The 17,024-nt window shown below is 27.6% G+C and overlaps 1 protein-coding gene across 1 annotated transcript in view; it reads left to right on the forward strand.

Moving 5' to 3' along the window:
- Positions 1 to 17,024, forward strand: part of LOC129963636 (beta-alanine transporter-like) — a 236,464-nt gene that overhangs the window by 206,648 nt on the left and 12,792 nt on the right. The window contains exons 9-10 of the mRNA XM_056078123.1: positions 2,099 to 2,277; positions 3,805 to 3,867. Coding sequence (XP_055934098.1) covers positions 2,099 to 2,277; positions 3,805 to 3,867 — 242 coding nt within the window. The remainder of the gene's footprint in view (positions 1 to 2,098; positions 2,278 to 3,804; positions 3,868 to 17,024) is intronic.

A 17,024-nucleotide genomic window follows, 5' to 3' on the forward strand; every position in this document is an offset into this window, starting at 1 on the left:
AAATGAAGTTTTATCTGATTTTATATGTTTTCAAAATTTTAAAATAATGTGCTACAAAACTAAACAAAATATTTGTTTTAAAAGCTTTCATTTCCATACTGATTTCAAGTTGCAGGAATATATTTTATGTTAGTTAATACATAAATATTTGAGATTGCAAATATTTCTTTATATGTTTGTGTAGATTTAATACCAAGGAAATATTTACATTCTATAAAGATAATGACTATTTCTTTTTTTTTGTCTTATTTCTTTTCCATGCGTTAGTATCATCATCGATTTCTTTCTTCCCTTTAATTTAAGCATAATAATGAGTTTTTTTTTCCCTCTTTTCCTTATAAATATTTTATCATCCATTTTCGAATAAGATAATTGCTAGATATTTTTTTTGTACATATCACCAAGCTTCCATTAAAAATTCATATGCCAAATTTAACCAAAATAATTCCTCAAAGAATAAAAAAAATCTATAAGTTAGCTACATCTGTTCTACTATTTATACAGTTGATACATAATTTTTGTACATTATCAATTATCACAAAATGTCGAATATGCCAGTTGTTCTAGGAGTTGCATCAAAATTTCGTGCTTTACTCCAAATTTCTTTGACATACAGCATAGGAATTTTGGTATGCCATTTTGCCATTTGGGATGCCATTTTTATTGAAAACTCCATATAACTTGAACGATTTTAAAATGTATGCTTATATGGAAATTAATAAAAATGGTTCATGCATTTAAAATTAAAATCAATTCCCTTTTTAAATAAATAAAATGATTATGAAGTGCAATACCCTTTCTGTAACGGGGATTCGTTGACATTGTGATAAAGAATCGGCATGGGAGCCAAAAGGTTCTAAATTCGAGACCAGATTCAACTGAAGATTATTTTCTTCGCGTATGCGGCCAATTCTAATGCCCGCGCTTATTCTTACTGATGAGGTGAGGATGTTAGTTAAGCGCTAGTGCAGCTGTCCCGCTCAGCATCCGGCCGCGATTCAAAGTTGCAAGGTCCGTACCAAAATGGGCCCGTGTTGTTTCCAAATATAAGATTCATATAACTAAATCAAGCTTTTAGCAGCTGTAAACTCCAGAGTCAATCATGGCAATGAAAGAAAATCTTTTTTTCTGCACAAGAAATTTGTAAGATTGAAAAATCCTAAATTAATATGTGAAAAAGATGTTACAATTTTTTTTTTCATTTCTTACACATAATGTGATTATCAAATGTAGTTTTTTTTGTTATCAGATGCTACTTTTATTATTGGATGCAGTTTAAAAGTATTCAATTGTAATTCAAAAGGTTGGGAAAAGAAAGAATTGGTCTTCCATATGTTATCATTTATGCATTTTAAATAATGAACTAAGGATTATTTTTTTACATTCAGCTTAAAATATTATTTCCTTCAATACTATATATATATATATATATATATAATGCAATATATTTCATACTTCTACCTAAGAGTCAATTGACCCTTGTGTATGCGTGGTAATTTTTTTTCAATGCAGAATTAAATAATAAAAGAAATAACGTGTTAATTAACAGTTCACAAAATTTCAATATTCATCAGCTAGATAAATACATGTTATTGCCATTTTTCATTTCCTATCCATATCTAAAGAATGTTAAAATTTATAGTATTTCATGCCAGAAATGTGAAAATAGAAGGAAATAGAAAAACTCGTATAATATCGCCAAAAAAATTTTTTGTAAAAGACAATAGTTAAAAGGTTGAAAACTTTTTTTGTTAAATGTATATAACAATACTTCAAAAAAAAATTATCAATATTGCAGAAAAAAATCACTTGTGTAAATATTTTCTCTTATAATTTATTTTTTTTAAATTTTAATTTAAAGTAAAAGAAATTCTTAGGGATCGCCTGTAATCTGAAAAAATAATTTCTGATGGGAAAAATTGTCAATTTGGTAAACAGCAATTAAGAAAAGGACTCAAATTTAAAGCACTGAAAGACCCTGCCAGGAACATGTTCTAGTCGCTTCAAGACACACGCGTATATAGAGAAAAAGTATCCAACCAGTAAGCTTTAACCTATCAAGTATCTTCCTTGTTAGTTCAGGTTATTCTCCCTACAGGGTCGAAAATCTCCAGGAGTTCCCCTCCTCACACTAGGATCATTGCAAATCGCTGGCGCTTTAGTGGCCTTACTTCTTCCTGAGACAATCCACCAAAAGACGCTGCAAACCTTGAAAGATGGTGAGGAATTTGGAAAACACTCTACGTGGAAGGATTGTTTTCGTATAGGACCCCCAAGGTAAGAATTCTTTTTTATTTCTTTTTTCTGTGAATCAATACGAAAGGTATATAAATAAGATTCTAAGTAATACTGACATTTATGTCTAGGTGCTGAGTTAATAAAGGATTGAAACTTAATTCTTTAAAAATATTATATGTGCTTTTTAATCACTCCATATACATTCGTACTTTCCTGCCCTTTAACATCATCTGAAGTGCATTGATTATATTTATTAGTAATAGAAGAAAAAAAAGAAAGATATTGAAGTAAAAAGAAATTCCAGATTTTATTTTTACTTCAATGGTAAAATAGAAACATATTGTTTAATTTCAGAGCATTTTAATTTTAAACTGATATTTTGAGGTACCATCGTGTCTAAATAATAAATAGTACTTGTATTTATCCAAAAATAGTGTAAATTGGCAAAAAACATATAGTTAAATCATCTCAATGTGTTTAGATAGAGAAAGTTTTCAATATAATCTTGCGATATCAGCATTAAATACCATAGTAGTCTTGATTTCATTCAGTTCAAAAGCTTAGAAAATTTTATCCATAAGTACTTGTATTTGGTATAGATGAATACTGACCAACTGAAAAAATGTCCTCTGATATAGAACTACAACTTTCTAATAGACTACGACTTTGATTACAACTCTGATCTAGATCTCTGTAGATTCAGTATGAAATATTTTTCGTCCATGTCTCGATCTTACTCTTATAAGAACTATGTAACCGGTAATATTATATTTTTCTCTTATCTTCCTCTTATATTTTTGTAAGCTTGATATAAATGCCCTTCGTCAACTTTTAGCTTCACATAGTTGTATTGCTGGCATGTGCAAATTCACTGCACTCTATTGTGTCGTGATAATAGCTTAACAACGCTTATCTTCTTAATTGTAAGTCAATGCAACCTTTCTCTTCTCGGATTTAAATTTTTTACCAATACAAAAAAATTTAAACGACGTGTCATGCGAATTTATTTTATTTTATAATGACTTTAAGGGTCTAAGAAATGTTACGGCACTAATATACTCTACCATGATGAAGAGAAAAATCATGTTTATTCTTAATTTTGCATTGACTATCCGATCTGGTTTTCATTCAAAAACTTCTAAAATTTCATTCAATTATTTCTAAAAAACAAAAGCATGACTTATGGACTGAATTTTTTATCTAATGAAGAACTGTAATAACAGTATAGTTAAAAATGCATTTCACAATTGTTTTGAAAAAATATGAATGTTAGAGTGCATATGCATTTTTTAAAATGCTCTCCGTTTATTATCGTAAAATTTGTTGCAGAACACAGCAATTGTTTAATTCACTCAATTACATTTTGTTGAAAAATTATCTTAATAAAATATAAACGAATTATTTTGCGAAATAATACAAATATGGAAACTTTTAAAAACATATAAAAGTTTTTATTTCATTAAAATAAAATATGTGAATACAAAATTGGTTCTTTCTTAACATTAACAAATGAGGTGAATATATTTGAAAGACTTTTGCAACTTTAGCAAATATTTTTTTTTCCAGGCAAGAAGCAAAAAATGGAATATTGAAAAACAGAGGCCCACAGCCGCAGTCCCCCATTTTAAGGTATGTGTGAAATAAGCTGTAATATTCTATTCCTAAGAATATTATTGATTGAATTATTGCAAATGCGATCAACTATTTATTTTTTACACAATAAAAAAAGGACTGAAGAATGTTTCTTCCCTATGGGAGGCAACTGAAGATGAATTTTATCGAGTTAAAGTATTCATTAAATAATAACTCTAATAATAAAAAACGAAATAGTTATAATAATAAAAGAATTCTTAAAAATAATACATTTTACATTTCTCAGAAAAAAAACAAATTATATTTTCTTATAATATTCCAGAAAATAATTTCTTCAAACCATAATTACAGAACTATATATCATATAAAAATGCTAAAAATAACATGTTTTAAGTTACATAAAAGCAAATATTGCTTTTTTAAAATTATCTCTAACTACCCAGACAAACCCTTTCTATCAATTACTGTTTCTTTTAATAATTTTTTCAAACCTCATTTAAGAACATTGCAAGACATAATGAGAAACAGATTTTAATGAAATTTCATTTATTATCATTTTTTCAGAGTGTTTATTCTGGTCGTGATTCTCGAATTAATTTTTAAACCGTTAAAGATAGGTCTATACTACATTCTTCTTCTGTGTTGCAGACCTACCCGTCATTACTGAATGAAGCAGTATCGACAGGATTGGTTTGTCGACTGCTGTCTTTATAATCTATCCATACCACAGGCTAATCCAACAAACTGGAATCTCTTTGAGGCGGTAAGCTCCTAGCCACAAAGTGATCAATAGGTCTATATTATCTGGCTGGAAAATAATCTAAATGGCTAAAAGAATTATGCTGTTTCAGTCAAAGAAAATTGATTGCTGAAAGAATTACGATCTCTAATATAGCTTTCCAGCTCCATAGATCATATTTAGTACAATAAAAATTAACAATTTGACACATTAACATTAAGGCTAAAATTTTATAAAAAATACTAGTCTACTTTTATGAAAAAAGGATAGAGTTATGAAACCTTGAACGCTGATGTAATAGAAGATTTTGGTCATTGACTATTTCAATGGCCATGTTGAGAAAGAACAGCATGCCAGCACGTAGCACATCCTAAAGATTGGTTTTGATAGTTCTGAAATAATGTTTTAAATCTTCACATGTTAATCAGTTAGGACAGTAGAAAAATGGAATTATTTCTTGTTTAGAAAATTAGATTATTAAAATAATTTTATTAATAATAGAACCAAGCAAGTGTATTAAATTTAAATTTTAAACATTTTCAGCATTAGATTTATTGACTCAAATAAAATATTTTATAAGTGTGTAAATCAGTTAAACCTTTTTTCCAACTGAAAGTACTTACCTGCTTTCAAATAATTTAGAGATTATTTATTAAGACACAATAAGAGTCGTAATACTCTGTATATATTTCAAAATGTGTTAACAGAATATCATTTTCAAATAAATTCTTAAACACCCCTAAAGAAGCATTTACGACGATGACAATTCATTAATAAGACAACAATGTTACTATTCACTACATTTTTCCAATTGAAATTCCGAATAATTATTTTCATATACTGGACAAAACATTATAAATTCAAACACTCCACATAGCAAAATAATTCATAATCATTTCAAATGTACATAAATTAAAATCGTTTCAAATTTACAAACAAAATATTGAATTATTATGAAATTAAGCATTTTTAATAAATGATTGCACTCGAATTCTGAAATAGATAAATTATCTTCCTTTTGAATACAAAATTATTTTCTAGCAAATCTAAATTTGCATCTTATAGAAGCAAAATGCTTTGATTTAGTTAAAATGCTTATTTAATGCATATTACCATTCAGTATCAAATTTTAAAACAGGAATTTTTAGCATATAAAAAATGTAAGTTAATACTAAAATATATCCTTAAAATTATTGTTGGAAATAAATGTTCATATGGTAATATCTCTCGCTTAAATCGGATGTATTTTTACTTGGAAAATTTATTGAAAATAATACCGTAAACTACTTTATTTAACCACAGAAAGCCATTGACTTACATTATGTAACATAAGTTTTATTTATTCATTTACTTTTGAAATATCTAAGTTTATTCTTCCTACAAAACTTCCTCTTTCACACTTCGGTTATTTTATGTGATTTTTCGAAATTCTTTGGGGATGAATGCCCAACCCTCTGGCCGAGATTTGAATTTCAAATCTTTCTTTAACTCTCTTGTGAACTTATGTAGAAAGACAAATATTTCACTGTTTCCCCAAATAAGAAAATATGTCAGAATACATTTATGTGAAGTATGTTTACAACAGAATTTTGTAGCTTTTTTTGCCGATGTATTTCGCACTTTAAAGAAGCTCACTACTTGACAGATAAGATCAATTGATAAGCAAACCTCTCGATACATCAGCTTTTAACTCACATTTTTTTGGTTTGCTAAAATGCCTTATTTTTTCATTTTTAAAACTAAAAGACATTTATCTTTGTATAAATTATTTTATTTTCACAATATTGCCAAAATTTCTTGGAAATTTTCTTATCATAAGATGTAGAATTTTTTTTAAATTCTATTATGTAACTAGAAGAAACTGAATCAGAGCTTGTATCACTATTTTTATTCAATAAATCATAATTTCTAGAACCGATTCATTCCTTGTTACATGTAATTTATATTAAACAATTTCAAGAACTTCAGATACTTAAATGAAAATAAAAAGATAATATAGAAGTCTTTCAAATAGGACTTTTTCAGATTTGTAAAAACGCCACATGTTCCTAAAGTTTATCTTTCGCTATTTATCTGACGGAATCTAGAAAAAAAATAACTTTAATTGGGGAAGTGAAAATTTAGGACTTAACTGGGTAGTTGCGGTCTTCGAGACCGCATTTTCTTTACACTCAAATAAAATGTTCTAATGAAAGTATTGGTATGAAAACTAGCTAATATATTCTGCAGATATATTTCTTGATATATAAGTAAACTCAAAATCCCAATAATATGCAAGTGATAAAAATAGGTATATATATATATATATATATATATATATATATATATATATATATATATATATATATATATATATATATATATAAACTAATGATATACAATTTGAAATTTACGGAGAATATTTATTTATTTTTCTCCATTTTAGGTTACCATTTCAGTGCTCTCATATTTTATGTCTGCATTATATTTATTATTATAACTATCCGTTATTCATCGACAACTTTTTTTTTTTGTAGAATTCAACTTCCATATCATTCACATTCTATGCAATTTGTTTAAAAGGTTTAATTTTAGTTGCAGTTGTTCCCAACTATAAATAATTAGTTTATGAGCAACATATGGAGGGTTAGCAAGAAATAGGTATACATTTTTAGAAATCATTATAGTATTTAATGTGTGTACCATTATTTTAGATCTTATCTATACAAGGTCAAAATAAAATAATGAAACTAATTATAAATCCTCCATTTATTTGAAAAGAATTTGAAAATGAAAATTCAACCGGAATTATTGTTTTAGAATACATTTAAAATTTATTATTACTAGAATTATTATTTAGTTTTCAGTAATGAATAATGTTCCTGGATTATGAGGATAGCGTTGTTCTTTTATTCTTGAATCTTAAACGTTTATACTATTTTCACATTTAAGACTGTTTTTTTTTTCTTCATTGATCCACAAATAAACAGCTTGTACGTTAAATGCTTTAAGCACCTGTTCTAGTTCATAACCGCTATGGTGTTCTATGAGCTAGTTATATAAGTCATTCATTCCGAGTTGCCCTTAAGCCAGAGAGACAATAACTCTCGGAATTATGTTGCCATATTGGCAATGCGGGGCGCATCGAATATTGATATCGTTCTGTTATTAGGTATTCAATGGAACATTACATTGCTGCATTATTATGGTATGTGTTAACTGCATAAATTTGCCAACGATGGTTTCCTTATTATAGTATGAAATACCCTGGATTTAGCGAATACTTAACTTGAGATTTAACCGCTCTCATGTTTCTCAAATATACGAGCGTCCTGAGCAATTTTGGAATAGTCTAATCTAAAAACATTTTAAATTCTAAGCCTTATTTTTTTTTCTTTTGTTTCATTCCTCAAAAGATAAGAACGATAATATCGTGAAAAGTGAAGTCTTTGCATTAAGTTAATGATTTGGTATAATTTTTATGCAAGTAAAACGTCCTGAAAACTTTCTTATTGCAATTAAAATTTTAATTTTACAAGAAATAATTTACTCAGTGAAATTCTGTATCTATTTTAAAATTCTTGAAATGCTAGCTTCACATTTTTCTAAAAATTTAGCAGGAATTATTAATTTAGCATCTCATAGTGATTTATAAATTATTTCAAGATCTTATTTCTTATATTATTTCAAAATTTATTATCTTAAGACAACATTGAGACTCCAAGTGTTAAATTTGACTACATATGAATATTTGACATGTCTTGATGTCAAATATTTATGTGTAGATTTATATGTAGATTTAAAGATCGAATACTCAAAATATAAAGGGCAACTCGAAATTGATTGTATTTCCATATGTGATAACAAATAACAAAAGGATATGAGAAATGATTAGTCTGCTTTAATTTTAAGTGAAATATGTCTCTTAATTAATCAAATGAGCAGTTATAAATCGTTTCAAAACTCACATTTCAATTCCAGAAATATAAGTTATTTTCTTGATATGAATAAAAGGGTATTGTACATAATAATGAGGGAATTAAACAATTAATTCATTTCAAAAATAGTTGCCATTTAAATAGTTTGAAGAAAGTTATTGACCAGAAGAGTAAGGCCGAACATAAAGAGATAGTCTTTCATTTGAATGACAAGTCTAAATGCGTCTATGACCTGACGGTAGAAATGCTTTTGAGTTTACTGCCATATTTTAAAATATCTTCTATTTATAGTGACGTGGATATCCCTCTGTCAACACATATCCCTCTATTTGTAAAATTCAATTAAAAGTTTATCTATTTAGGAGATTCCAAAAAAACATTGAGAACTTTTTGGATATAAATTACAGACTTCTAGTCAACATGGAATTAACAAACTTCCCAGAAAGAGCTTAATTAAAATAAAATAAAATGGTGCATATATTATGGAATAAGCTCACACACTGTGCTCACACAGCACAGCTTTTTGCTTAAACACTGCTTTTTGTATTTGCAATACAAAAAGTTCTTTTACTTTTAATACAAAAAGTTATGAAACAACCCATTACGATTAATTTTTTTTTCTAAAGATAATTTTTTTTACCAATTGTTAAAGTGAAATTACAAATAAACACAGTCGACAGTAGGGAAAATTAAATTGCTATGATTTCATCTTTGATATATATTAATTTATACTCATTGCCATTATATATTATGAACAGTACAAATCAGTTAGCTCTGAAGAGGAATATGATATTTGCTGATATAAATTTCAAAAAAAAAAATGAAATGAATATTTCAGATCCTGAACATTTATTATTTAAAAGATTCAAATTCTCCAGCCCTTTATTTAGACGTAATGCTGAAAAAAATTAATAAAAATTAATATTCCAGTTAATTACCATTTCAGAGAAAACAAGATGTAGAATCTATAAATGTATAATTTAGAGCAGATGGTTATACGATAAATACCTTTCTTGAATATTAGTAGACGTAAATTAAAAATATGTTTAGTGTTTTTATGAAAAATTCATATTATATAAATAGGACATGTACTGTTTTTTTTGCCCATTTATGAAAACTTACGAAAACAATATTAAATAGCTTTAATCAAAATAGTTTTTTTTCTTAAAATAGGAATTAAGCAGATGAAATAATTCAATAATGATATTCTGGAAAATTCTCTTTTTTTATTTTTAGATTGTTTTAGAACATTTAGATTGCAATAAAATGATTTAGATGTGGATGTGAAACAGCGATAATGTAGAGACTATTAGTATAAGTAGTAATTTGATTCTCAGATCTTAGATTAACCATAATATTTAAACTGAATGAAGCATAACTTTTCTTGTTGAGCTTCTAATTCGAAGGATATTACATAGTAAATATAGAAGAAAATAAATAGAGGTGTTGTTGTTTTTTTTTGGCTCATTTTATTGTTATATTCTTTAATTTCTTCTAGCATAAATTATATTTAAAGTACAATTTTTACACTAGTAAATGAATAAAGAAAATCATCCGATAAATATATAAGATTATCCAGCATAATTTATTATGTCTGTTGAGTTAAATTATTGAGTAGAGAAATGAATTATGAATCATATTTCGGTTTCAATTCAAGATGTAACGAAAAATATGAATATTAATTTAATTCAATCGAATTCTTTCTTTTTCCATCTCCATGTCTAAATGTTACAAATTAACATTAATTATGTATAGGGACAATAAAACAATATAAAATATCTAATGCCTTTAGCATACAATATTTCCGATTCAGCAATTTTTTCTGAATGATTCATTATAAAATATTACAAGTTTAATGATCTTCTGCAGAAAAACTTCAGAATATTTTTAAAGATATTGGCAGAAATGAATAATATTTTCATGAAACACATAATAGAATAATTTGCGATATGAATTACTGTTCTATTATACTTACCTCTTAACATGCTGTAATATTCTTGAAGTATTTCATATGAGTATGTCTTTCATATTTTTATATTACAGGGTGCTTTTTTTAAAAAAACTGACGGTGCTCAGAGACCTCTGTATCTCAAAATAGCAGACGCATGGGAAAAAGGAATCCGCGAAAAAAAGAATTTTCTTCCAAAAGTTGCCGATAGGGGAAAATGTGGCGCTTTATAATTTAAAAACAACTAAAACTTTGCATAAACACGTGAAAAAATTGCAAAATGCAAAATCCCGATTACGTGGTCGACACCAACGCCAGTATTTTGAGTTATAAAAAAGAAGCGGGGCATTAAAAATAATTTCAGGAATCAGTTGATTTGTAAAATGTGTCTCCCTTTAGCGCAGCGTGCATTATATGTGAAGCCCTTTTATCTTAATCAATCCAATGCAGCGGCTGCTCTTCGCGAATTTAAAAGTCAAAATAATTTACGTAAATGATCTCTATCAATTAATGCAGTGAAAGCAATAATTTAAAAATTTGAAAAACAGGTTCTCTCGCAACTCGGTGTGGCAGAGAACAGAAACCGGTATCGGAGGATACCGGTATGGGAGGATCACAGATGTTGCGATTGCAAGCATTGAATGAAATTAGACGACTGCTGGTAATAGCAGCACACGTGGAGTTGACCGAGAACTGGTTGTTAGTGCTTCAACAGTATGAAAAGTTTTAAGAAAAATTCTTGAATTTTATTCATATAAAATTAGCCCTTTGCATGAATTAAAACCTACAGATTATGACATTCGATTAACCTTTGCTTTGACATTTCTTGTCAGGTTGGAGGTCGACGAGACTTGGCCTTGAACAATTTTCTAGACTTATGAGGCCCATTTTTATTTTAGTGGGACTGTTAATACTCAGAATTCTAAAATTTGGATATCTGAACAACCCTATGCATTTCAAGAAATCCCATTCCATTCTCAAAAATTGTTTGGTGCGGTTTTACTAAAGATTTTATCATCGGACTATACTTTTTTTAGACTATTACCCAAGCAGGACCACAGACCTGTTCCGTAAACGCTCAAAGATATCATGATATGCTATGTAGTTTTATTATCCCACAACTTCAGCAAAGGCAATGCTTAGATAAAATTACCTTTATGCAGGGTGCAGCACCACCACATATTAGTACAACCGTACAGCAACTGTTGCGCCATCATTTTATAGAAGAAAGAGTCCTTAGTCGCTGTTTTCGTACTGCATGGCTACCTCGCTCCCCGGATCTAACCTCATGGGACTTTCTCCTGTGGGGTTATTTAAAATCGGAGGTTTAACTTGGTGGAGTCACGAACATATCAGTTTTAAAGGAAAACATAATACGGACTATTATGAATATGTCTCCCGAAATGCTGCATTTAACTGTAGAGAATACGGTATACAGAATGCAGTGCTTAGTCCAACAAAATGGAGGTCATATTAAAAATAGCAGATGCCTTCACCGGTAAAACCATTCTACTGAATAAAAACAAAAGAAAAAAGAATAAAAAGGAAGTCAAATAAAATCTACTCTTTTTTTTTTTTTAATTTGTAATCATTTACAGACGCTATTGTTTCAAATAAAGTACATTTATGAAAAAAATAATTATTTGTCATTCATTTATCTGTTTACTATAGCATTTAAAAGTTTTATCGAGCAGTTAAAATAAAAATTTAGATGAAAATCGCCACATTCCCCCTATCGTCAACTATTAGAACTACAAATTTTTTTTCACAGAGTTCAATTTTTTTTCCCATTTCATCAATAGTCCCCGTACAAAATTTAGTGGCTTTGCATCTGATAGTTCGAGCTACAGAGACCTCTCAGTACCGTTATATTAAAATGAAACATCATGTATTATATAGATTGCGTAAATAGAATATCGATAGAATTCGATATATTTTCAATCATACTTGCATGCCAATGTTTGACATCTCTCAGGACAACATACTTTTGTAGCTTTCTAAATAAATTTTGAAAACTTAGAAACCTTTTTTTAATTTTAAATGATATTGTGTACATGACTCGAAAAATATATACTGAAATTCTCAATACTTGCCAATAAAAAGGAAGAAAACGTTTTTCTGTATTTGATCTTTCCTCTATGGAGCAATGTTCGATCTTTCCCTCTCAAGCCATTTTAAAACTTTCGACAAAAGAATAATATTATAAAGTTTTTGTCTGGTAACCATGGATTTCTTAAATGCAGTTTTGAAATTTCAAATATATATAAAAAACTTCAGTGTAACAAATTTGCAGAGTGTCGAAGCTGCTCTTTTCATTCCAAATAAATTCAACACTTTTTATAAAACTATTCAACAATTTTCCTAATCAGCAATAATTTAAATTTACATTCTGAGAAACAAGAAAAACAGAACTGAAAGTTTATTATATATGAGTTATAATGTAATAAAACATATGTTTACGAATAAATCTTTAATTTTAATCATGATATAATAATACAATTTCACTATATATTGTCTAAAAAAACACTGATAAGTTTAATATTTTAAAAAATGTAATTATATTACTCAATTCGTAAGATAATTCTAGTCTGTAATTTTTGGTTATTGTTCAGAAACATTTTATAACCTAAATAAATTACTATTTTAAGTATTTTATTATCATTGGAAATATAAGACAAAAAAAATTAATATCGCAATAATTAACTCTCTCTCTTTATATAAATTATATATAAGATATAGATTTAGATACATGTATATGTATAGGTGCATGTATATGCATAGATATAGATACGGATAGATAGATTTATTAACACCAAGATTTTGCACATATTTCTATTGTTAAATTAAGAAATTTATTTTCTGAAAGTTTCATTATATGATTTCTCTAAATTTAAAAAAAAAAATTGGAAATTAGAAACAAATAAATTTTTAAGTTACTAATTTAAAATAAATGATAACATATATTCGACTCTTTAAACGCCTAAATGAATTTATTTGCTACGATATAAATAACTAGAAGTGTGGAAAATTGGTAAGGTATTTTAAAACTTTAAAGAATATATACTAATTTTTGAAGTCAAAGGAAAACGCAACATGAAACAAAATAAGACTCTTAAAACTATAGAATAAAAGTCATTAATAATGTTCCATTTTACGTATATATTACATTTTTATATGCTATTCTCTTTTGTCTTTCTTGCAATAGATTTTGAATTAAACACATTGGTTCTATCAGATAATTTAAATAAAAATGCACTCTTTTAATCTTTCGAATCTGTAATCATTTAGTTTTCAATTCTTTAAACTTTCAAAAGCATTTTAATATTCAGATGCAAAGACGGAACAAGCAGACTGCTTTGAATCAATTCAAAGTAAGACGTATCCTTCTTCTCACTCCTTCTTACTATGCAGCTAGAATTTGCCATTAATTGATTATCGAACTTCCCCAAAGAAATCCCTATGAAAGATGCATTATGCTATTTGACTCAGTTTCCCTACTAATGCGTAAATGATAGGCTTACGCAGTGTGTCTCGCTAGAAAGGAAATTGGAACGAAGACCAATAAGATAAGTGGCGTCCTGATAGTGTCCAAAGTCTTATCTGCCAAAGACGGATGGGAAAACTGAAATTTAAAACGAAAATCGATTCTCTCAATGACGTCTACAATCTTTGAAAAAATACTCACATGAATGCCATTTTACGAGGATAAGAAGTGCAAGTCTTTTGAAAATTTATGCGATAGATGATGTTCCAGTTTATAATCTGACACTTTGGTAAGTGACTAAAAGCACGTCGAAATTGATGTTTTATATGGTGAGGAAAAATTATTTAAAAATAAATCGCCAATCAGATAGGCATACTTAATTTAGATACATATTTGAAACACAAGAAGATAGACCTACATAATAATATGTATATTACATATTAATATACAGCATATCTAAGGAAATTTAGACTGATAGCAAAATTAAATAAAACAAAAACTATAAAATAGGGAAATTCATTAATACCCAAAATTAATTAATACCTTTAATTTCATACCCATATCCATAATATAAAGCATATCTAAGGATATTCAGACTGATAGCAAAATTATGTAAAACAAAAATTATAAAATAGGGAAGTTAATTAATACCCATAATTAATTAATACCCTTTAATTTCATACCCATATTTACCCAAAATATAGAATGATATTTCATAATGTTGTTATATTTCCTGAATACCTTAAAATATCGTGATGATATCGTAAAAATATTGCTGGGTATGTTATGTTAATGAGGATACTAGAAATGTTAAAATCCCATTGTGAGACCCTTTGCTTGCATACATTATACCTAAGAGATACTCATTTTCACACTCTGTACTAACAAGGACTTGAAGATTTATAAAATGAATAGTAGCTGTGATAGGCTGCTTTGAACCCTTCAAATTATTGCAAGGCATCTGGTGTATACGATCCTTCCATAGGAAAATTTCATTGGAACTTCATTTTGAAAATCGTTAAGTCTATTGTGAAAAAGAAATTTTCTCGTTAAATCGCTACCAAACCATACATATTGACATATATTCATTTATAAAAATAATATGTAGTGAAATAAAACTTTATGGCGTAAATACCATGTTACCACCATTAACTAATGCCAGCAAAGATGTTAGTAATATATATCATGGAATATCGTTCCTAATTATTGTTTTACTGAATTTTATAACTTTTCCAATATTCTCGACATTGAAAGAACCAAAGTTATTTCAAGGTAATAGGCTTAATCGGAATTGTTCCGTCGAAATTACACTTCTAAAATATAATATGAGAAGCTACTGGAATATTACAAATAATAAATGTACACACAGCTTTCGAAGAACAGCAGCTCTCTCATTATATTAATTTCGTAATGCAGCCAACTTTGCTGAACTACATTTTGTCAGACGAAATGAAATTGCTGTTTTAAATTACATTTAAGCAATAAACGGAGGGCATTATGAATAGTATACAGAATAGTGGAAAAATTAATTCATAATATTAAACCATTTGTTAAGTCTGTGATTTATGTTAAGGTTACATTTTGGATAATCTCTCAAACATTAGGAACAGAGATGACCAGATGATCGTAGATGAGTGTCCAAACGACATGTACATGCTTTTAAATAAAATAAAAATTGTCTAAATCAACGTTGTGGCTGGGGAATGCTGTCATCGTGGTTTTTCCATTAATAATGTAATGTTTTAAAATTTCTCAGTAAAATGGATGGCAGTAGGGAATATTTGACCTACCTAAATTTCATAGGATTGGACATGAAATAAAAATTGCTCACATTGGGCACACGGTTGATTCTAATGAATTAGTGCTTTCTTTTCTTAAGTATTTCACATAAGTAGATACTAAAATATTTTATTATATATACATATAGATATAAAATATTTTCATTTTACTACTTTATATTTTTGTTGTAAAAATAATGGATTTTAAAAGAATGATTAAAGTATTACAGGATTTAAAATTTTGTTAATTCGGACATAAACTGCTATGTGCTTAAGAGTCCAGCTACTGTCATATATTTGTTTTTACAGAAAAAATAGTTTTAACTATATAATAGTAACTTATTATACCAGGCTTTATAGCATAAAACATATTTTAGAAAATATTCTTAGGTTTATTAAAGAAAATTTAATCTGGAAGTGACTAACAAATTTTAAAAAAAAACTAATAATTTCAATTACATTCTGAGGAAAAAATTCCGCTCAGAATTTGTTCCATTTTTAATTAATGCAGTTCATTAAATTCATTGAAAGCTGTCGTGATTTAAAAGGTTGCATAGAAAATCTTAGTTTTGCTCTAAGTTACTGCTAAAAGGAATAATTATTTAAAATGTTAAAAAAAAAGATGGAACTAATCTATTTCTTACAGACTTCAAACGGCTTTAATGAAAGAAAAATGTATCTCTATTTTTTTTATTTTCTAATATTCTACCTTCATTTACGAATTTAAAAAAAAATGTATCTGGAAATCAATTTATAATCGACTATATAGGAAAAATTGTTAAATATTTTATCAAACCTATCTTGAAGAATAGAATTTCGTACCACAGATAGAAATGTCTCTAAGCATTTTCAAAATTCTTGCTGAGGTCTGAAAAGTGATTATTTTTACCCAATCAAAGCAAAAATTATTTGCGTGAATATGAAAACATTTAAAATTCAAATAAAACGAGTATTTAAAACAAAATCAATATAGCTTGCATAAATTTGGTAAATGACATGAACGCCAATTGTCAAATATTTATTATTAGTGAACATTTTATATAATGAATCAATTTAGCGTTTGCAAATAGAATCATTCGGAGTAACTACTGCTTAATTTTAACTACTGCTTTAATTAGTGTTAGTTATAACTAATGCTTTAATTAGTACTGGTGTAATAAATGCTGGAATCATGATTGAATTTCTTTATATGTTAAACAATTCAGTGAATATAATCCTGAATCAGAACTCTGTTCTTAGAACAAACCAGCAGCATTGTTAACATATACTTAATAATAAGCATGAAACTAGATTGTTTCTTACGAATTTCAAACATTCGTTGTTACAA

The sequence above is a fragment of the Argiope bruennichi genome, chromosome 3 (genome assembly GCF_947563725.1).
Source record: "Argiope bruennichi chromosome 3, qqArgBrue1.1, whole genome shotgun sequence".
Taxonomy (NCBI): domain Eukaryota; kingdom Metazoa; phylum Arthropoda; class Arachnida; order Araneae; family Araneidae; genus Argiope; species Argiope bruennichi.